This window comes from Bufo bufo, chromosome 5 (genome assembly GCF_905171765.1).
Source record: "Bufo bufo chromosome 5, aBufBuf1.1, whole genome shotgun sequence".
In the NCBI taxonomy this organism is placed as follows: Eukaryota; Metazoa; Chordata; class Amphibia; order Anura; family Bufonidae; genus Bufo; species Bufo bufo.
In genome coordinates this window covers 204,535,481-204,558,160 of record NC_053393.1, presented here as the reverse complement: position 1 = coordinate 204,558,160, position 22,680 = coordinate 204,535,481, and the positions used below count along the sequence as shown (strand labels likewise).

The window sequence follows — 22,680 nt, the reverse complement described above, 5'->3', positions numbered from 1 at the left end:
TATCACCAACCATTCCCATTTTATTAAGGTGTATCCATATAAATGGCCCACCCTGTATATTGCGGTCCGAGTGATCATGTGCACTTTACTAATCATATTCAGCGAGCCATCTGTAGTATGGGCAGAGACGTTGATGATGCCGTGTTCTCGCGCTGGTTTGATGTAAGCCTATGCTAGTGCAGGCGCATTGTATATCATGGGACGCTTGTTTAAGCACACATGGTCGGAATCATGGTGGGTGTATGCCTCATAAATTGATCTATATGTATTTTTAACTAGCACAAGTGCACTTTATTAATGAATTATTGTTGATGAGACACTATCATGGGTTTTATTATATTTGATATCACTTGATATATATGTATTTCTATATAATACACATTACCTGGTCACTGGATTTTTTACACTTGGATATGACATGTTTTTTAACAAAAAATAACTTTTTATACCTTGTTAAATCATGTTTATTTATGAATTGATACCAATTATGTAACGTTTGATTCACAGCCCTATATATGTATGTTCAGAGCACTGTGGTCACTGCTTGGCAAAGGCTTCATTGAGATGAGCTGAAAAGTTGAATTTGCATTGGGTGTAATAAAGATCCACTTTGTTTTACTGACTGAGGACTGGAGCGCAATCTCATATCTCTTTGTCTCATATCTATATGTCTATGTCTGTCTATTGTGGGGATTCACTCTGGTAGTTAGGACTAGCGGATGCAGTATAGAGGCAAAGTAAACAGTTCTTGAATCAAACAGCAGTGTTTTTTCACACATTGGTGTATAACAAAATGCAGATGAGGTGTATCAAAAAACGCAGGTGGTGTTTGTTCACACACAAAGAAAGACCATAAACAATAAAAGTCACATTTTTCCTGGGTGTTAATTCACACCCTATTACCAGCTCAGCCTCATCAAGTCCATTGGCGGCCTGTTCGCTTTTAGAGGGGCCTGAGTCCTCCAGCTCGGCTCAAACCTCAAATCTCAACACAGCACTCAGTTCACAGCTCACAGACTTCTGAGCTCCACTGTCAGAGGGAGGTAAATCCACCACACCTGGCAGTGCTGGCTGGTTTTTATGCCTGGCAAAACCTGGCCTGGAACATGGGGAGTAGTCACCCACCCAGCACCTTGACTACTCACAGTAAGAGCCGTCCCAGGTCAGCTATGACAGCCATGCTAAATATCACGGTGTCAATTAGCAATAGCTGCTGCTGACACATAAAATACCGGTTCTTACTTCACCCAGGCCAGGAACCTTGGTGACACATACCTTCCATCCACGATAATTCCTGGTACCTTCTTAATCTATCTATCTATCTATCTATCTATCTATCTATCTGTTCGGCTCAAGCATCACTATGCTCGGTACATCCAAGTGCTCGGCCGAATACTGCGGGTGCTCAAGTACAATTTAATTCAATGAAAGTCAATGACCCCCCCCTGCTCTGAAGAAGAAAAGGTGTCTGGTTCACAAAAAAGATTAGAAATTAATGGAAACCCCATTTAAAATGGTTTGGAAACAGCATTAAGAGGATGGCTGGATGCGTCTTGGACTCCTATTATATACAACATACAACCACACAAAGGTTATATGCCAAAAGCCAGGTATATGCAAGCTATCAATCTATCCATGAGACAGATGACAGGCTTAGTCAGCATACCTTACAATGGCAGCCTTGTGCACTATGAGACATTCCAAAGCAGCTCTCATCTGACTGAGAACCAGTAAACCCCAAAGTTATTTTACATCTGTTGGATGGCTTAGGTGGAACTGCACACCTAGATCAATTTCATTAGGGAGACAAACATTTTTCTGATTGTCCTAACATAATATTCAATAACCTTTCTATACAGTTTTGTCATGTAAAAACTAATTTGCATAAACATGAGCATATGGGAAAAACATGCAAATGAGCAGAATCTGCCTTGTTTTTTAGCTGAAAAAAGACTATTACTCTTGTGATAAGTCTATGAAACCAATAGATGGCGCTGTTCATGACACAAAAAACAAGGCAAATTCTGCTCATTTGCATGTCTTTTCCATATACCCATGTTTATGCTAATGAGTTTTTACATGACAAAACTGTATAGAAAGGTTATTGAATATTATGTTAGGACAATCAGAAAACTTTGTCTCCCTAATAATATTGATCTAGATGCGCAGGTCCACCCAAGCCATCCAACAGATCTGAAGTAAATTTGAGGCTTACCCGCTCTCAGTCAGATGAGAGAAGGTTTGGAATGTCTCATAGTGCACATGGTTGCCATTATAAGGTATGCTGACTAAGCATGTCATCTGTCCCATGGATAGATTGATGGCTTGCCAAACCTAACTTTTGGCATATAGCCTTTGTGTGGTTGTTTATTGTATGTCATAGATAATAGGAGTCCAAGACGCATCCACCTCTTTCCAAACCATTTTGATGGGGTTTCCATGAATTTCTAACCTTTTTTTGTGAACCAGACACCCTCTTCTCTTCTGAGCAGGGGGTGCCTGGGGTTCTCCCATTGACTTCAATTGTCCTCGGTAGAACACACGAGCATACCAATGTGCTCGGCCAGAGCACACAAGCACTTTGGTGCTCGATCAACACTACTAATATCATGTAATATAAAATCTCTTTACATGGTTCGTTGGACCCCCAAGGTGATGAGGACTAGTTGCAGTTACCAACTCTTTGACAAATATATATAAGGTAGCCCACAAAAAAGTAGCCTGCCTCCAATATCTTAAAGGGCTTCTGTCACTCCACTAAACAGGGCCAGCGGACGCGCTCATTCTCTGACTGGCCCTGTCTGCGTTTTAAATCTCGCGCCGGTCTTCAGTTGGAGCAGGCCGCTCCATCCTCAGTGCGCCTGCGCCGATGACGTCACATGTACACCCGGCGCAGGCGCACTGAGGATGGAGCGGCCGAGCGAGCGTCCTCCACTCAGTGCGCCTTCGCCAACTGAAGACCGGCGCGAGATTTAAAATGCAGACAGGGCCAGTCAGAGAACGAGCGCGTCCGCTGGCCCTGTCAATCAACATGAGGAGGGGGCGTCATTATGAATGGAGGATGCGGCTACTAGCAGCAGGTAGCCACCCTACCTGCTGCTAGAGAGGTAATTTGCATATTATAAAAGTCTGTTTTTTTATATAACTACTGAACCAAACTGAGTAATAGCCCTATATATTGAGAAATCGCAGCATAAGGATTTTAAGGAGACAAAAAAAAAATAATGAGTTTAGTGGAGGGACAGAAGCCCTTTAATAGTAAATCTTTCTTAGGTATCTGGTGTGCAGTGTCAGGAACACAAATAGTGCGCCTAATTTTCTTCAAATCAACTGTGAATACTGCAATTTACCTGGACATCTATGAACAGTTTTACAACTAACACCAGAAGAAAACATTTCCTGCTTTTTCCAACAAGATGGGGCAACATGCCACACCTCATGGAAGTCACTGGCACAGGGTCATGAACTGTTTACGGAGGAGCGAAGTGTGAGCAAGGGGTTATGGACACCTCTTTTCCCAGACTTGTCCACATGCAATTTTTATCTGTGGGGAAATTTAAAACAGAAAGTGTCGCCTAACAATCCATAACCCCTGGATAAACTCAGGGAAAACATCACAAACAATATCAGCATCATCACTGTTGAAGAGCGGAAAGCAATATCAGCCAACATAATCCAACCTGCCCAAAGATGCAGAGACGTAAACAGGGACCACTTTCAGCATCTTTTGTAACTTGTGGGTAATTAAAAAAAACAATCCACTAGCTTGTTCATCTTGTCATACTATTGCTAGAGGGGGGTTACTTTATAGTCAGCCACCCTGTACTTTTGATAAATACATAAATAATTAAATAAATAAATAAATAATGTTTTATAGATAAAGTTTGAAAGTTTAAAAGCATACAAAATATGGCAATAGAACAGGATGTAAAGCTAAAGTAAAATACCCTTGATGTAAAATGCAATTCTATTTACCTCACAGAGCAAAGCATCATGTATTAACCACAAAGTATAAATGTCATTCAGCTCCTGGGATGAGTAGCCAGTGTCATTTTGTAAACTATTTATAAAGTCCTATAAGAAAAGAAAATTAAGTATGACATCCTAACAAAATTGTCCAATATGTATTAGGCATTAAACTAAAATAGGCATGCTCAATCTGCGGCCCTCCAGCTGTTGTAAAACTACAACGCCACAATGCCCTGCTGTAGGCTGAGAGCTGTAGGCTGTTCGGGCATGCTGGGAGTTGTAGATTTGCAACAGCTGGAGGACCGCAGGTTGAGCATGCCTGAACGAAACCATTATCACCTAGACACCTAGATACATTAGATTTCTTTCTGCCAAACTCAACCATTTTGGCAGGGCCAGCTGACAATCTAATGTGTATTGAGGTATCCCAACTCTCCTCTGGTGGGTGATGTTGAGGGAAAGCAGGAGTGGACATATTGCCTAATCCCTTTGTTCTTCAGGGATATAAGCCAGTTCCATAAGTGTCTGACAGCAACTTCACTTTTTTCCTTATCGATAACACATGTAGGGGCTGTCAGCCGAGCAAGCTTTTGAAGATGATTGGGCATCATACATATGTCCTATTGTCATCACTGAAGAATTAAAAACATAATTTTAATAGTAAAGGAATATAAACTTAGGTATGGTGGACAACAGGACCTGATTACAGGGTGTGTACCTGGGGCCACCACTATTACCCTGCACTGTCTAGGTTGATTATTTTGACATGGCTCTCAAAATTCCATTTAAATCAGGAGAATCAGTTGTCCAGCTGGAGTAAGGGAAGCTTCAGCTACCTGCACTGATATTCACCTTGTAAGTTGCAGGATAATTTTAGCTTATGGAATACCAGGTATCATCTTTCTACTCAGACCAGGCACTCAGGCCTAGAAGTTACTATTTGTATGAGTAGTGTACGCAATGCTCACCTGTGGGAGACCACTTCAAGTGAATGGGTCCGCATCCGTGATGCGGGGTGCACACGGTCGGTGCCCGTGCATTGCAGACCCGCTGTATGCGGACCGCAATATGGCCACGGTCGGGCAATTGCCATGTGCATGAGCCCCAAGTCTGTTTCCTCTGCAGTCATCACAGCCTCACACAACCCCTTGTTGTGTTAGTCAGAGGAGTTGATGCAGAGAACAGGGTAAGGAAAAGCAGGTGCAGGTGACATGATGACATCATATAACTGCCTGCATCATTCTGTGGAAGCCAGCCACAAACATCAGGATGACAGCTTGTGAACATTGAGAATAGAGATGAGCGAATCAAAGCTGACGAAGTGGAATTCGATCCTAATTTCTGGAAAAATTAGATTTGCAAAGAATGCAAATTTCCTCACGCTTCATGGTAATGAATTGGAATTTTTCCTAAAATGGCGGCTAAAATGGTGACTACACGTGTGAGGACATGGGGCAAGGAACTCTGGGAAGGCAGGATGACCTATAATGCCATGCATGCAGCCAATAAGCAGCCAGACAGCCCTGTAATGTCACAGCCCCATAATACAGCGGCCATCTTGGACTCAGACATTTTCCAGCGTTCTGAGTGCAGGGACAGACGTGAGAAGGCACTAGGGACAGCAATAGGAAAAACCTCATTGTGAAAAAAACAAACAGAAAAAACTATTTATAAGTGCAGGGAAAGGATAGTGTCAAGCCCTGCCCTGTGGGTGGTTGGAGGAGATCTTTCAGAATTGCTGCACATGACTCGATCTGATAGTTTGTTTGTTGTGGGCTTTAGCACAGTTCCACCTTCTTCCAGGTGGTGTTCTTTTGGTGATTAGTGAAGCTATTTTTCCCTATAGCATTTGCAGGTTATAGTTCTACCTTGTGTGAGCTTTGGATGTTTGGTGGGTCGTCTGCTCCTTCTCGTATCAGATAAGTCTTTTCCCTTTTGGTTTCTGTTTTGTCTAGGCCTCTTGAGGGGACGCTAGAGCCTTCGGTGGTATGAGGCGCTGGGTGTCTCTTACCCTTTTTCCCTATTGCTGAGGGTCTGTTTAGTGTGTTATAGTCTTAGGCACGGGGACATGTGTATATCTACCATTGAGGTATGCACATGGGCTTAGCAGCCTAGGGAAAGTGTGTCAGGGATTGCTAGGAGGTGTCCTTGTTTTTTCCCTAGCTTGTGGGGCCTAGTCCGTTGTTGAGTTTGTCTTTCAGTTTGCTGTTCCCTTCCCTACCTATTGTGACATTATAACCTGCCATTTTGTCTCCCATGTTCCGTACAAAATGGATACTTTGGCTGATCGCATGCAGGAATTAAATTGGGGGGTAGCTGACCTCCCTAATTCAGTTGCACTGTGTCAGAATTTTCTCCTGCATGGCTCCTCTGGTGGGAGTCAGTCCAGCCTTGAACCTAAGGTCGCTCTCCCTGATAGGTTTTCCGGGGGAAGTGATAACTTTGTTCGGTTCAGGGAATCCTGCAATTTTTATTTTCGTCTGCGGCAAATTTAATCTGGAGATGAAAACTAAAAGGTAGGGATGATTATCTCTCTGCTAAAGGGCGACGCTCAGTCTTGGGCTTTTTCTCTGCCGACCGGTTCACATTCCACTATTAAAGGACAGAAGCCCTTTAATAGTAAATCTTTCTTAGGTATCTGGTGTGCAGTGTCAGGAACACAAATAGTGCGCCTAATTTTCTTCAAATCAACTGTGAATACTGCAATTTACCTGGACATCTATGAACAGTTTTACAACTAACACCAGAAAATGGAAGGGACATTCGTTCATACACGGAGGTCGGTGGATGAATTTTATGGAGCCCTGGGTCTGATTTATGATGACCCAGACGAGGTCTCAATGGCTGAATCTGGGTTGCGCAGTTTGTGTCAGGGAGAACATACCGCTGAGTCCTATTGTGATGAATTTAGAAGGTGGGTGACTGACTCGAAATGGAATGACCCTGCACTCTGCAGTCAGTTCTGTCAGGGGCTATCTGAGAGATTAAAAGATGCCCTTTCTTTTCATGAAAACCCAGGTTCTTTGGAGACGGCCATGTCTTTGGCCGTAAGGATTGATAGATGTCTTAGGGAGATTGATATATCGTGAACTGAGTGTGCCTTGTGAGATCTAATAATATGTAACCTTTATTAATCTCTTTAAAATAGATGAGGCAGTGTTACTAAATCTCTTACAGACGCACTTTTGTGCGTATAGCTCTTTGATAGGAGAAAAGGATTTCTGTGGTCTTTTGCTCTAGTTAGGTCTTGAGGGTTAGCAGTGGGGGTCGCTTCTTGGATGAGATCTGCAGATAATGCTCAGTATTTGCTATACAGATAAGCCTACTTGTCTCTGACCCTAACTCTAGTCTTGAGTGGGGAGATAGGCTAACTGGCTGTAGTCGGAGCACTCACCCTGAAAAGAGTGACCCCCAGCCGCTGGAACCTTGGGCCTGACCTAATTATCTCTTCTACTAACAGCTGCCTACAAGCACCATCTGACGCGTTTCGCCATAATACAATGGCTCATCAGGAAGCGATCTGTGCAGTGGCAGAGCTTCTTCATACAAAATGGCAATGGCAGCTTGCTAAAGGATTCTGTCTCCTTTTATACTTCTAGTACCGCCCACTTAGGTGACGTTCACCAATCGCTAGGAGGCAGAGGAGGGCCATAGGGCAGAGTTATGTCGTCCTGGCCCACCCCGCCCCGCCTTCTGGAAGTGACGCACACCAGGGGACGGGATTGTTTCTATGGGGATCTTGCAACTCATCCCTGGCAATGAGCCTTGCCGCTCACTTCTTTCTATGCCATCCCTGTCAGAACACTGACAGCGCTGGTGACGATCAAACTCCTTTAGCGATACAAGACAATTCCTTATAGTGTTCATTGCGATCTATATTTAGGTAAGGTTGATGTGCATGATGGCTACTTAAAGGGAACCTGTCACCAGGATTTTGTGTATAGAGCCGAGGACATGGGTTGCTAGATGGCCGCTAGCACATCCGCAATATCCAGTCCCCATAGCTCTGTGTGCTTTTATTGTGTTAAAAAAACGATTTGATACATATGCAAATTAACCTGAGATGAGTCCTGTATGTGAGATGAGTCAGGGACAGGACTCATCTCAGGTTAATTTGCATATGTATCAAATCGTTTTTTTAACACAATAAAAGCACACAGAGCTATGGGGACTGGATATTGCGGATGTGCTAGCGGCCATCTAACAACCCATGTCCTCAGCTCTATACACAAAATCCCGGTGACAGGTTCCCTTTAATCAGACTTTTCTCAAAAGTCATTTAATAGAATGACCATACTTAGAAGTTAATTCTGACTGATTTAGTTATTAATTTATTTTATTTTATAAAGGTTATACCCTGTGTTTGTCTGATCCTAATTAACCCTTGATGTACATTCCACTAGATTAGTTTTTAGGATCATATATATAAATAGCATTTATATTTAACATATATGCCAAATACTGCTGTTACATATATGTATCCTACCATACAGACAATGCTATAGATCTTCCAGGACCCTTACATTAAGAAGGCGGAGGATTACATTATTTGGGCATTATGACAAATTGTGGATACTTATTTAAGAATAATGCACCTTGATCAAATCTTGATCCCTCCTAGGAATAGGAGTGGGATCCAAGCCTGAATCACAGGCCAAAGTCCTTGTGACCTCTCCACTGACCTAGATTCCATTATTGGGTAGCTTCTTTATTAAAGAAATGGCCTAAATGAAAGATATTTATTCAGGCCATTTGGCGTCACCGTTTTTAATTTAAAGATCCACTTTGCCTCTGCCTTCAAGATCTTATTATCCCAATCCCCCCCCCCCCCTCTTCTTGGTTGGGGGATATGTTGGATGCCTACAAATTTAAGGCATGATGCATCACCTCTGTGTACTTGGTTTATGTGCCTCGCCACTGAGGTATCCTTTTCCTTGGCAATATCATTATAATGATCTCTCATGCCTCGTCTAAACTCCCTCTTGGTCTTTCCCACGTAATCTAGAGGGCAGGTGCACTGTGCCAGGTAAACTACTCCCACTGTCACACAGTTTATAAAATCCCGGATATCGTATTCGACTCCTGTGTGTGAACTCCTGAATTTTTTTGTAGAATTAACCTGGCTATAGGCTGCGCATTTGCCACATTTGAACATTCCAAGTGGTCTTCTAGACAGCCAGTTCCCCAGCCTATCCCTTAAGCTCCGCCCTTTTTTGTAGGTAATCTGTGGATATGTCCCAATAACCTCTTTTAGGTCTGGATCCACACATAGGATGTCCCAATATTTGGTGAGTGTTTGTCTGATTTGCCCATGTGTGTTGTCATACGTGCCAATAATTCGGATCTGTCTATTAGATGACTGTTCTGTATCTGCTTTTTTGGGGACCAGGAGCGACTCTCTTTTCGCTCTGCAGGCTGATTCGAACGCAGACCTGAGTATACCATCAGGGTACCCCCTGTCCCTAAACCTTGTTCTTAGATCATTTGCTTGCGATTTGAATTTATTCATACTAGAACAGTTGCGACGTAGCCTTAAATTTTGGCATTTTGGTATGCCTTTACGCAGGGAGTAAGGATGTGCACTCTCCCAGCAGAGTAGGCTATTCGTCACGGTTGTTTTACGAAAAACTGATGTCTTAATATTATTATCCGGGCCCCTCTTAATTAGTACATCCAAAAATGGAAGGGACATTCGTTCACACACGTAGGTGAATCTCAGTCCTAGATCATTGATGGTAATGATTTTCACAAACTTTGTGAATGACCGTTCTGTACCCTCCCAGAGTAAGAACAAGTCATCTATGAATCTATACCATAGAACTATACTTTCATGCCACTGATTTAAAAACTCAGACCAGATAATATTGGCCTCCCACCAGCCCAGGAGTAAATTTGCACAGGGACTTCCCATCGCGATACCCCTGAGCTGGTGGTTGTAGTGGTCATTGAAAGTGAAACAGTTCCTGGTTAGACAAAATTGTAGGAGATCCAGTATAAATGTATTATGTGATGCCAGTCTTGTGTCCCTGGTGGATAGGTAGCTCTTCACAGCTCTCAGACCTAGATGATGTTGAATTGAGCTGTAAAGAGCTTTCACATCTATGGAAGCAAAGATAATTGTCTCATCAATACATATCCCATTAAGTCAAAGGAACAGATCTGCTATATCTCGTATGTATGACGGGAGAGCTTCCACAAATGGTCTGATCATTTTATCCACATAAATGCCCACATTTTGTCCTAGTCCCTCTACCCCTGACACGATGGGCGCCCCTTCAGCTGTGTCGTCCCCTTATGTATCTTGGGCAGGGAGTAAAACGTAGGGAGTTTTTTGGCAAGAGGAAATCATATTCTTATTTATCGATCAGTTTTCGTTTCAGTCCATCTTCCAGGATGTTTTTTAACGCCATCAGGAAAAGTGGACCTGGGTCATTTTGTAAAATAGTATATGACTGTTTGTCATTTAGAATGTCTAGACACATTCTTTTATACATCGTGTGGTCCATTAGGACCACATTGCCCCCTTTGTCGGAGGACTTTATGACCACATTTCTGTCCTTTTCCAGTTTTTTGAGAGACAAAAATTCCTTTTTACTTAAGTTATTAATCCCTTTCATCCTTGGACTAATCTGTTCCAGGTCTCTAGAGACTGGCTTGTGGAAAATAGATATGTGTGAGTCCAGGAGAGGGTGAGGCATTTGAGTACTTTTTAGTTTTAATGTAGTGAAGGGGCCCTCTGCTCTGTCCCTTTCACCCTCTTCCATCAGTCCCAACAGTGTTCTTGTTGCTGTCAGATCACTAACATCTATATTTAATTCCTCACATTGTTCCCTATCTTGTAGTTTAAAGTGTTTGTGCCACTGTAATTTCCGTATAAAAGGGCAATATCTTTGCTCCATTCAAAGCAATCATATTTAACTCTGGGGACATATGACAGACCTTTATTTAGGAGTGATACCTCGTTATCAGTAATTTGATAAGACGATAAATTTATTATTTAGAATTTATTGTATGCAGACACTAGGTTTTTACACCTTCCTGAGTCTTGTTTCTCAGTTGTGGGTACCTGGGTTAAAAAAGAAGACGATGCAGAGGACGAAGGTGCCGCTGTATGGGTAAATGTGACCCATGTTGAATAGCCAGAATTATTTGAGCTGGTCCTATTGTATTGACCTCTACCTCCTCTCCCCCTACCTCTGCGTCCTCTCCCTCTGCCTCTCCCCTTCCCTATTTCACTGTCTGACCCATCTGCTTCAGAGGAGATTTTGCTCTGTACCTCCTTCTGCTGTGTTTTTTGCAAGAAGAGATAGGCTCTATTCTCCTTAAATTCTGTAAAGTCCCTCACGTATTGCTGATGCTTGTGCTCATGGACCGTGTACTGGAAACTATCAATCGAATTCTGTAGGAGCTCTTCTTTTTTCTGAAACTCAGATTATTGACCCTTTTCTGTTTTTGCTCAAGGGTCAGCTTTCTTTCCTCTAAGAGTAGGCGCAAAAATCTGTCTGCTGTATTATTATTTATACCAATAAAGAAGAAGTTTTAGAGGATCTCTATTTGAATCCGGAGCCGTTCTTTTCTATTTTTCGTGCTGACTGCAACTGGGACACACCCAAAGGCTTCAGGAGTCGGGACTATTGACTGACCAGGGAGGTGAGCTGGATAAAGTGTGTAGGCGCAAAAATCTATGGCAGCTCGAGGTCGCTTCCTCTTCCAACTTTTTGACTAGACTAATATTCCTCAGTCTATCTGCTGGAGTTAAATAGATCCTTAGCCCCTTTGGCATAATTTTCTCTTTTAGGTAATGTTCGAGTGACTGGATTTCCCACCAGGAAAAAAATCTGATCTTTGTTTGCTACTGTGAGATCTTTGAACACATTTTTGATACTATTTGATGAAACTGTTTGGGTATATTCGCTTTCAGAGAATACGCCTCTAGCCTCAGTGGCCCAGGATTCTAAATTCGGAGCGACAGAGAGGAATCCTGCCATTTGCGCTAGTACTTCTATATTGGAAAATAAATGACCCAATGTAGGATAGGCTGTCCGTCTTGACAGACTATCTAGTAGCTCAGTGGTCTCAATAATTATTATATCGTGAACTGAGTGTGCCTTGTGAGATCTAATAATACGTAACCTTTATTAGTATCTTTAAAATAGATGAGACAGTGTTACAAAAATTCTACAGAGACAAGTAGGCTAAGCTGTATAGCAAATACTGAGCATTATCTGCAGATCTCGCCCAAGAAGCAACCCCCACTGCTAACTGCCAAGCCCTAACTATGGCAAAAGACCACAGAAATCCTCTTCTCCAATCAAAGAGCTATACGCACAAAAGTGTGTCTGTAAGAATTTTAGTAACACTATCTCATCTATTTTAAAGAGAGGAGAAGAGCTCCTACAGAATTCGATTGATAGTTTCCAGTAAACGGTCCGTGAGCGCAAGCTTCAGCAATACATGAGAATTTAAGGAAAATAGAGCCTATCTCTTCTTGCAAAAAACACAGCAGAACCTGGATGGGAGAGATGACACAAAACAATCAAACTTGAAACCACACCTATCTTTCTGAGCTGGAACAGACAACCTTCCTTCCTAGCTTCCAAGACCAAAGTGATTCCTATAATCCGCTCAGAGCACTGGGCTGGAGTGCTATTTAAACTAATGACCCCACCCAGTCCACCTGATGGGAGGCGGATCCAGCACGGCTCCAAAACAAAACACTAAACTCGTGCTGCTATTCTGGCCGACCTCCGCACATAGTCAGGGCGGGGCATGACACCTTATGATTTAAGAGTCTAACAAGATTAAACTTGACTCTGCTGGGGCTTGTGGTTCTCCAGGACGGCTTAAAGCTGGCTTTTCAGCCTTCCAGGGGGACAAGAACATACTGTTTGATATCTCCGTGATCGCACTGGTCCACGGAGGTTGAATCCGGCCTTAGCCAGTGCAGAATGATGAAAGATGACTATGTTTGAGTCCCTTAAAGGTTCAATAGGTCGCTTTCCCATCTCTCTCTGGTTCCCTGCTGGGACTGTAGTCAGAATGTCTGGCTAATGTTATCCCAGGATCCAGTATTTTACGATGAGCCTTGGCAGGGGTGCTTATAAAGCTCCCATCCTTATCTTTATGACGGGGAAGTGTAATTTTAAATTACTAGGACACAGCTCCAAGCAAGGGAATATTTAACTTTAAAGCAGAATAAAGGGGGCCTCTAGGCCTGTGAGTGTGTGTATTTAAAAAGGGGACTCTACTTGGGATACCCTCGTCACACTTCGCTCATAGTGACAAGGCCTCCAAATTTATGATGCAACGTATCAAGCAGAGAAAATCCCTCAACTATATTCACAGAGTCAAAACCAATGAAGGCAAAGAGGTTTTTGCTACCACTGACATAGCGCAACAATTCCAAAACTACTGCCCAATCTCCCTTTTAAACTTAGATCTGAAATTACTAGCTAAGATGCTGGCCACCAGATTATCTAAACTCCTCCCATATCTAATTCACAGAAATCAGGTAGGTTTTGTTCAAGGCAGGGAGGGCAAAGACAACACGAATAGAGTCCTGAACGCCATATTTCATGCCAAAAAGACAAAACACCCTCTTGTGCTTATCAGTACCGACGCCAAAGAGGCTTTCGATAGTTAACTGGGACAACATGAGAAAAGTACTGAAAGTGTTTGGCCTCCCGGACACCTTTATTAAAGCCACCTTGTCCCTTTCCACAAACGCCTCAGCTTCAATCATTATAAATTAATATTTATCCCCTTCCTTCACCATATGAAATGGCACTAGACAGGGCTGCCCACTATCACCCTTACTTTTTATATTTATGATGGAATCCCTGCTTCAGGTGATCAGAAGTAATAGAGAAATTTAAGGACTTCTCTTAGGACATCAGAACCACAAGGTCACCGCCTTTGCTGACGATCTACTCATTATGACCACTAACCCAATCAAGGCCCTACCACACATTTACAACTGCCTTAATCGATTTAGCTTTCTTTCCGATTTCAAAGTTAATATGAACAAATCACATATGCTAAGTATTAACATTCCGGAATCAATTAGGACAGATCTTATAACCAACTCCCCGTTTAACTGGAATACCCCTTACATTACCTATCTCAGTGTAAAGATTGGCCCTAATCCGTCCTCACTCTTCCAACTTAACTACGCCCCCCCTCTAAGACTTCATTGAGGACCAAATGTCTACATTAGATAAATTCAAATTATCCTGGTTTGGCAGAAAAAACATTGTCACATCACTTATAATACCCAAACTTACGTACCTCCAACAGGTTCTGCCAATTGCTATCCCGAGGACTTATTATTCCACATTGAGACGGAAGATTAGCCTTTTTATTTGGGCAGGAAAGAGAGCGCGCCTAGCCTACTCAGTAGACACTAGACAGGGCTGTCCACTCTCACCATGGTGGGATAGCCCTCCCAGATCCTGAGTTTTATGGTAGGGCTAGCCTTCTCACGAGATTGATTTGCTGGCTCAATACTCCAGAGGAGAAATCTTGGGTCTCTATGGAACAGACTGATCTGAACTTCCCTTTTTCAAGCCTACTAGTTGGCCCTGACATTACTCAGAACCTGGATAAGCCACCCAACTCAATTATTAAAGCTACTCTTTCAGCATGGAATTGGTTACAATCTACCAATCCTGCTATTCCCCACCCATCACCCCTAATACAAATCCGAGACATATTATCATTTGCCCCCTCAACCTTATTAAAAAGCCTACCCCAATCCATTCGAAACTCCACAATGAGGGTAATATCATTATATAATGACGAAGGAGACCTCCTGAAGGGAGAAAAGATCTCACAACTATTCCTAGAATATAAGTTCACTCCACCCCTGGTATCATTCTGAAGATCATTTATGATTAAAAATGCCCCTAGATGTGTGCTCCTAAGACCGCTAACATGGTTCGAGGGTCTCATCTCAGATCACGATAGAAGAGTAAAACTGATATCTCATATATATAAAAAACTAATCACCCCAATACTCATGCTCAAACCGGCATACATTGGTCCCAAACAAACCTATCACAACTCCTTATCACACCTGATAAGTCGTCAAGATGTGTACGAACACAAGAGAACGGATATAAAATCCTGACTCGTTGGTTCAAGACCCCAGAAATAACGTGCCTTTATAGCTCAGACAATTCGGACTCTTGTTGGAGATGTCTGACCCAGAGGGGAACCTATTTTCACATTTGGTGGACCTGCCCCACCATACAGTCCTGGTGGTAGGATATTTTCAGTAGAGCTAACAGTATTTGCAACCTTAATATTAAGATAACACCCCAATTAGCCCTGTTGGGCATCCCCCCTGGGGTCGACTCAGGAGTCTCCCACCTTTCTATCAGTCCCTACTGAGTGCAGCCTGTTTACTAATTCCCCACTATTAACTGTCCACGACCTGCCCCCTATGACCCAATGGATCAGTAAAGTAGACCAACTGTATAGATTTGAGGAAATAGCTGCCTGGGAGGATCGTAAGATTAACCAGTTTAAATCCCGCTGGCAAAAATGGGCCGTATACAGAAAGTTTGATTGAACTTAAGAGAATATTCCTCCCTCCAAAAAAACAAGCTCAACAAGCTCAACAAATTAGGAGCCTTTGCTTAACGCCTCCTAAGTGTTATATCCTCTATGGCCTAGTAACTTTTCACCTCCTGTCTATGTTAACCCACGTTATATACAGTTATATATTGATTGTATATGCATTAGCAATGTATTACTTATTCATTTATTCATGTATGTATACTTTATTTTCAATAAAGAAGTAAAAAAAAAAAAAGATGAATCAGGTGTGGATCAGCCAGGATTTCCACCCACCAATGCCTGTTACATCTGATTAGATCATCCATGCCGCCTCACCCAAACCTTGAAAAAAAGTGACCGGTTTCATCTGGCTACCTGCCTCAGCTACTACTCTGATGCTGCCACCTGCCTGATGCCACACAACATCAGATGCCAAGTGCTCCTTCTTTCACCCACCACCCCACTCTGTTACTGGGTCACTTTGTGGTCTGCTGATGCTGCTGCCATCTCCACACTATGTCACCTTCACACTCTGTGGTCTCCTGATGCTGCTGCTGCCATCTCCACACTATGTCACCTTCACACTCTGTGGTCTCCTGATGCTGCTGCTGCCATCTCCACACTATGTCACCTTGCCACTCTGTGGTATCCTGATGCTGATGCTGCTGCCATCTCCACACTATGTCACTTTGCCACTCTGTGGTATCCTGATGCTGCTGCCATCTCCATACTATGTCACCTTGCCACTCTGTGGTATCCTGATGCTGCTGCCATCTCCACACTATGTCACCTTGCCACTCTGTGGTATCCTGATGTTGCTGCTGCCATATCCACACTTTGTCACCTTGCCACTCCGTGGTATCCTCCTGATGCTGCTGCTGTCGCCACCTCCAGACTCGGTAATTGTGCCACTCTGCGGCCTCCTAATGATGCTGCTGCTGCCTTTACTTCTACACTCTGTCATTGGACCACTCTGTGGTCTCCTCTTGCTGCCGCCACCTCCAGACTCAGTCATTGAGCCACTCTGTGGCCTCCTCATACTACTGCCACCTCAAGACTCTGTCATTGTGGCACTCGGTGGCCTCCTCATACTGCTGCCACCTGAAGACTCTTTCAAGCCCACACTCCGTGAAGATATAAGTGAGGAACATGAACATGTAAATCTGAAGGTGTTGGCCCTTTAAAGAGTAATGTGGGGGGAGTCGCAGAGAGCGACTAAGAGAAAGCAAAGCTGTTAAATATTTTTTTCTCCAATGTATTCACTGAGGAAAATAAACTGTCAGATGACATGCAGAATGTAAAAATAAGTTTCGCATTAAAAGTGTCCTGTTTGACCCAGGAAGAAGTACAACAGCGACTTAAAAAGATTAAAATAGACAAATCGCCAGGACCGGATGGCATGCACCCCCGTATCCTAAGGGAATTAAGTAATGTCATAGCCAGACCCTTATTTCTGATATTTGCGGACTCTATACTGACAGGGAATGTCCCACAGGATTGGCGCATGAAAAATGTGGTGCCAAAATTCAAAAAGGGTCCAAAAACAGAGCCTGGAAACTATAGGCCGGTAAGTTTAACATCTGTTGTGGGTAAACTATTTGAAGGTTTTCTAAGAGATGCTATCTTAGAGCATCTCAACAGAAATAAAAAAATAACGCCATATCAGCATGGCTTCATGAGGGATCGGTCATGCCAAACTAATTTAATAAGTTTCTATGAGGAGGTAAGTTCTAGACTTGACAGCGGCGAATCAATGGATGTCGTATATCTGGACTTCTCCAAAGCATTTGACACTGTACCACACAAAAGGTTAGTATACAAAATGAGAATGCTCAGACTGGGAGAAAACGTCTGTATGTGGGTAAGTAACTGGCTCAATGATAGAAAACAGAGGGTGGTTATTTACGGTACACACTCAGATTGGGTCACTGTCACTAGTGCGGTACCTCAGGGGTCAGTATTGGTCCCTATTCTCTTCAATATATTTATTAATGATCTTGTAGAAGGCTTGCATAGTAAAGTATCAATTTTCGCAGATGACACTAAACTGTGTAAAGTAATTTACACTGAAGAGGACAGTATACTACTACAGAGGGATCTGGATAGATTGGAGGCTTTAGCAGATAAGTGGCAGATGAGGTTTAACACTGACAAATGTAAAGTTATGCACACGGGAAGGAATAATGCAAGTCACCCGTACATACTAAATGGTAAAATACTCGGTAACACTGACATGGAAAAGGATCTAGGAATTTTAATAAACAGCAAACTAAGCTGCAAAAAACAGTGTCAGGCAGCTGCTGCCATGGCCAATAATACTGTATAATAGGTTGCATCAAAAGGGGCATAGATGCCCGTGATAAGAACATAGTCCTACCACTTTACAAATCGCTAGTCAGACCACACATGGAGTACTGTGTACAGTTATGGGCTCCTGTGAACAAGGCAGACATGGCAGAGCTGGAGAGGGTCCAGAGGAGGGCAACTGAAGTAATAACTGGAATGGGGCAACTACAGTACCCTGAAAGATTATCAAAATTAGGGTTATTCACTTTAGAAAAAAGACGACTGAGGGGAGATCTAATTACTATGTATAAATATATCAGGGGTCAGTACAGAGATCTATCCCATCATCTATTTATCCCCAGGACTGTAACTGTGACGAGGGGACATTCTCTGCGTCTAGAGGAAAGAAGGTTTGTACACAAACATAGAAGAGGATTCTTTACAGTAAGAGCAGTGAGACTATGGAACTCTCTGCCTGAGGAGGTGGTGATGGTGAGTACAATAAAGGAATTCAAGAGAGGCCTGGATGTATTTCTGGAGCGTAATAATATTACAGGCTATAGCTACTAGAGAGGGGTCGCTGATCCAGGGAGTTATTCTGATTGCCTGATTGGAGTCGGGAAGGAATTTTTTATTCCCCTAGAGTGGGGAAAATTGGCTTCTACCCCACAGGAGTTTTTTGCCTTCCTCTGGATCAACTTGCAGGATGACAGGCTGAACTGGATGGACAAATGTCTTTTTTCGGCCTTATGTATTACTATGTATGTACTATTGTGCCACTCGGTGGCCTTCTCATACTGTTTCCACCTCCAGACCCTGTCATTGGGCCACTCTGTGGTCTCCTCATTCTGCTTCCACCTCACCACTATGTCATAGGTTTACTCTGTGGACTTCTCACGCTGTTCACACCCTCCCCACTTCATGACTGGTCCACTATTTTGGCTTTCAGCCTGGCTGACATCATCATTTATTTGACCTTTCTTCTGATCTGTCAGAAGGAAAGAAAATTGAGACGCACAACGAATCCTGTCTGTGTAGCAGCTGTAAGGCCTGTATGGTCCCATCAGAATTGGCTTATGATTTGGTAGCCAAAAGCAGGAGTGGGTACAAAACACAGAAAACATGCAAACATTCCATCACATGTCATCTCTGTTTTAGATCCACTCCTGTTTTTTGGGCATTTGCAATACTGATGGATTATTGAGCAAATGCTGACCGAGTGAAGGCGTATGCTCCACAGACAGGATCTGTTTTTTGTGGGTTATTGTTCTGATGGATCAGAGGAAGAGCAAATTAATCAGTGACGTCAACACAAACTTACTGCTGACACCCTCTCCACTCTGTCGGGGGGCTCTACTTGTATAAGCGTTTAATAGAACAGGTTCTGTAGATATCTACGTGGAATCAGCTGACAAGGGTGTAAAAGGACTGCGCTTCTTCTTGACGCTAATATCGACCTGCAAGGCTGAGTTGATACTTCAGTTATTTGGTCAGTTCTGGCCCCGTGATTGCCCAAATAAGTGAAGTATGCAGTGATTCTAAGAGCGACCCCTGTCATCTGCATGTCATACTGACTCACAGTATTATTTCACTATTATTTTAGTCAGGGGGCACAGTGTGTTGAGCTGTTTTATTCAGAAGACAGTGTGTATAGAGCTGCTTTATTCTGGGGGCACAGTGTATGGGGTTTCAGGGGGCACAATGTGTGGAACTATTATATTTCGACCACGTGATTGGGTGTTTTTATATTCTACTCATTTCTTTTTTTGTTGATTGTCTTGTACAGATGCTATATTTATGTTAGCAGGTGGCAGTGGGGTATGACAAAATAAGTAAAATTGTTGTGTGGTACAATTTTTCCACCCCCTCAGGTTATAATCCTAGATTTGACCCTACTTCCAAGGGCAAAAACATATACGATGGCCAAATCTAACATTTTTCATTTTGCTCAGTTCATAGAATATATCAAAGTAGAGCTGTTACATTTAGAGACAATATTATTTAACTTACCTTATACGGGTCTACAAGATCATGATACTCTTTTGATGCATATGTCTCAGTCTGCAGTTTATTGTACAGAGGACAGTTTTGTAATGGCATGGAAATCAGCTGAAATATAACAAAAGCATGGAAATTATAGCTATCTGCTTAATCCTAAATCCATTATCTATATAGCATTATTTCCAGATGGCTGAATAACTTATGGAGGTGGATTGAAAAAGTGTCCTTTTAGTCTTTAAGACAAGCACCCATTACTGTGCAATGAGCAGTTCATAAACCCTTAATTTCATATACACTCATATTGTGATGCAACTACATTTCAATGTTCAATATTCCATATCCAATATTGCAGATTTATATGCAATTCAAGATACACAGAAAGATCCTTATAGAGAATATATATATATTTGTTGTGCAATTTCAATTGTGAAATTCTCAAGAAATTCTGCAAGAAAATGCATTACAATTTAAGAGAATGGGATATCAAGAAAATCAATCCACCTACACTTACAAAATCTTCAGTGCAAATGCCTCAGATTTTCACAGCAGATTCAATCTATTACAAAGCAATAATCTAAATGTCTGATATATGACATGTTTCCAGCACAGAAAAGCAATATTATGTGGAATTTCATAAAACCAGAAACTTAAAATTGAGCATGGAAAACCAATTATGAAAAGTATCTGATTATAAAATAGCGCAGGGGAAATTAATCAATGGATTCTGACCAGAACTAGCACAAGCAGCATTTAGAGAATTTATTTTTTACTTTTTCAAGTCACCTCTTAATAAATGAGACACTTAATACTCCATTGCTATTCTTATTAAGACTGGTGTATGAAATACCAATCATATTAAATTCCAAATTACCACTTTAATATGGTTATTTTTATGAAGATATTATATATCTTTCTATGCCAGTCTCTTAGATCAAAAAATCTTCTAATTTGGCACCTATTAGTTCCCATTGATGCCAAATTATGATAAAGCCATTTTACTGAAATTTTCTACATTTGCTATTATATACCGGTACTTATATATCCCAAAACTTTACAAAGAAGTTCTTAAAACTCACTTTGTCCTCTGAGAGTGGCACTGTATGGACTGGAATCGGTTGCCATGTAATATTCTTGTTCCAGATTTGCCTGCCTACTGGTGGATATAAGCCTGCAAGGTTGGCTTGGGCACTCATTAATGTACGATCCACATCTGTGCTTCTCACATGAACCTAAAAGCAGAATAAATCATGTCAGAATACTCTTTCAGTAGACATACATGAAACTAGATTAGACCTGGGGCTGTGGCAGCCTCAAGCACTGGCCCCAGCCAGCAAGGAAATTAATTCAATATAGCAGAAGAATACTTTTGGTACATCGACTTGATGGTTTGTTTTTCAAAATAAATTTTTTATAAGAGTTGGGATGTACTGCAAAGGAATATCAAAAACAGCGCACATAGGTAATATCTGTCCTGGATGTGGCTCAAGCACTTGTCTAATAAATGGGTGCTGACCTTCAAAGGCTGTGCAAACAAGAGGCACAACTCTACTGTAGGCAACAGTAGAGTAACCCAGGTGTTGCATCTCGCTCAAGAGGTAATACTAATTGAAGAGATATGGAGGGCTTTAACAGCACTGCTGGTACAGAAGGTCTTCAAGCAAATATCATTCAAAGGAACTTTATTTTATGGTCACTGGACCGGATAAAGAGAGCAGCACGCTCCAGAAATACATGCATCTCCTTTCTCTCTGAACAAGGTTTGGATAATATATCCAGACAGTTTTGCAAAGGCTCAGAACATCAATTATAACCCAAGTGCTTAGTAGCGTTCTTCCTATTCATAATTTAGTGCATATCCTTCAGTATGAGCACTGGAATTATATACTTGTAATAAAATTACCTGTCCGGGCTCCAACGGCGCAATCCTCAGCTCCGGCATCTATATGCCAGTAGAGACTCCCTGCTGAGCCACTCTCCCAGTGAAGCGGCCACATCCCTAGGTACAGAGCGCAATGCTGTGCTTTCTCCCTGAATTTGTTGATTGATTACTCTGTGTTTTTGACTAGTGTTGGATGCGAATATTCGAATCGCAAATATTAATAGCGAATATCGCCACTTCGAGAATTCACGAAGATTTAGAATATAGTGTTATATATTCGTATTCGCAAATATTCTAGATTTTTTTTCATATAAACCCATGATCCCTCCCTGCTTCTTGCTCGTGGGCAAATGATAAGGCTGCAATGTCTTTGTCTGAGCTTAGCAACATCACTGGCAACCAATAGGAAAGTTTCCTACCCCTTACTATATAAGAAACTCCCCAGCAGCCACTTTCTGCAGTTTTTTGCAGTTCTGAGAGAGACAGCAGTGCTTTGCTGTGTCATTACATTAGATAGTTAGTTAGCTTATATATATAATACAGATAGTCAGTTGGAGATAGTCAGTGTAGATTGTAGATTGTGATATAGTGTAGCTAGTGTGATAGGTTCTGTTGTCCATACATACATGCTACAGACATTGTGCTGTACTCACAAGTTCACAACAATACTTAGTGCACCAATCAGTAATATGTAGTCAGACCTGCTAAAATGTGAAGTTGCACGTATTGCGCCAAAATATGTGCAGCATTAATTGCCAATTTGCGCAATCGCAAATATTTTGGAGCACTCTATCTGCATATAAAGCTATTGTAAAGTTCTGCTGTGCCAACCATTTTCTCCAGTCTCAGGAAACTTCTAGCAGCTTGAAAAATGTAGCAAAAGAGACCCACGCCTGTATTGCACGCGCAATACGCGCATGTTACATACATTGCCGATTTTCGCAATCAAGAAAATAATGGCGAATTCGAGAGTTCGAGAATTTATA

The 22,680-nt window shown here is 42.1% G+C and overlaps 1 protein-coding gene across 2 annotated transcripts in view; it reads right to left on the bottom strand.

The window, feature by feature from the left end:
* LOC121001747 (prostatic acid phosphatase-like) overlaps nt 1-22,680 on the bottom strand; it is a 211,476-nt gene that overhangs the window by 71,058 nt on the left and 117,738 nt on the right. For both annotated transcript variants that reach the window (XM_040432942.1, XM_040432943.1), the window contains exons 4-6: nt 20,892-21,044; nt 19,825-19,923; nt 3,976-4,074 (exon numbers count right to left, since the gene is read on the bottom strand). In XM_040432942.1, the coding sequence (XP_040288876.1) occupies nt 3,976-4,074; nt 19,825-19,923; nt 20,892-21,044 (351 nt within the window). The remainder of the gene's footprint in view (nt 1-3,975; nt 4,075-19,824; nt 19,924-20,891; nt 21,045-22,680) is intronic.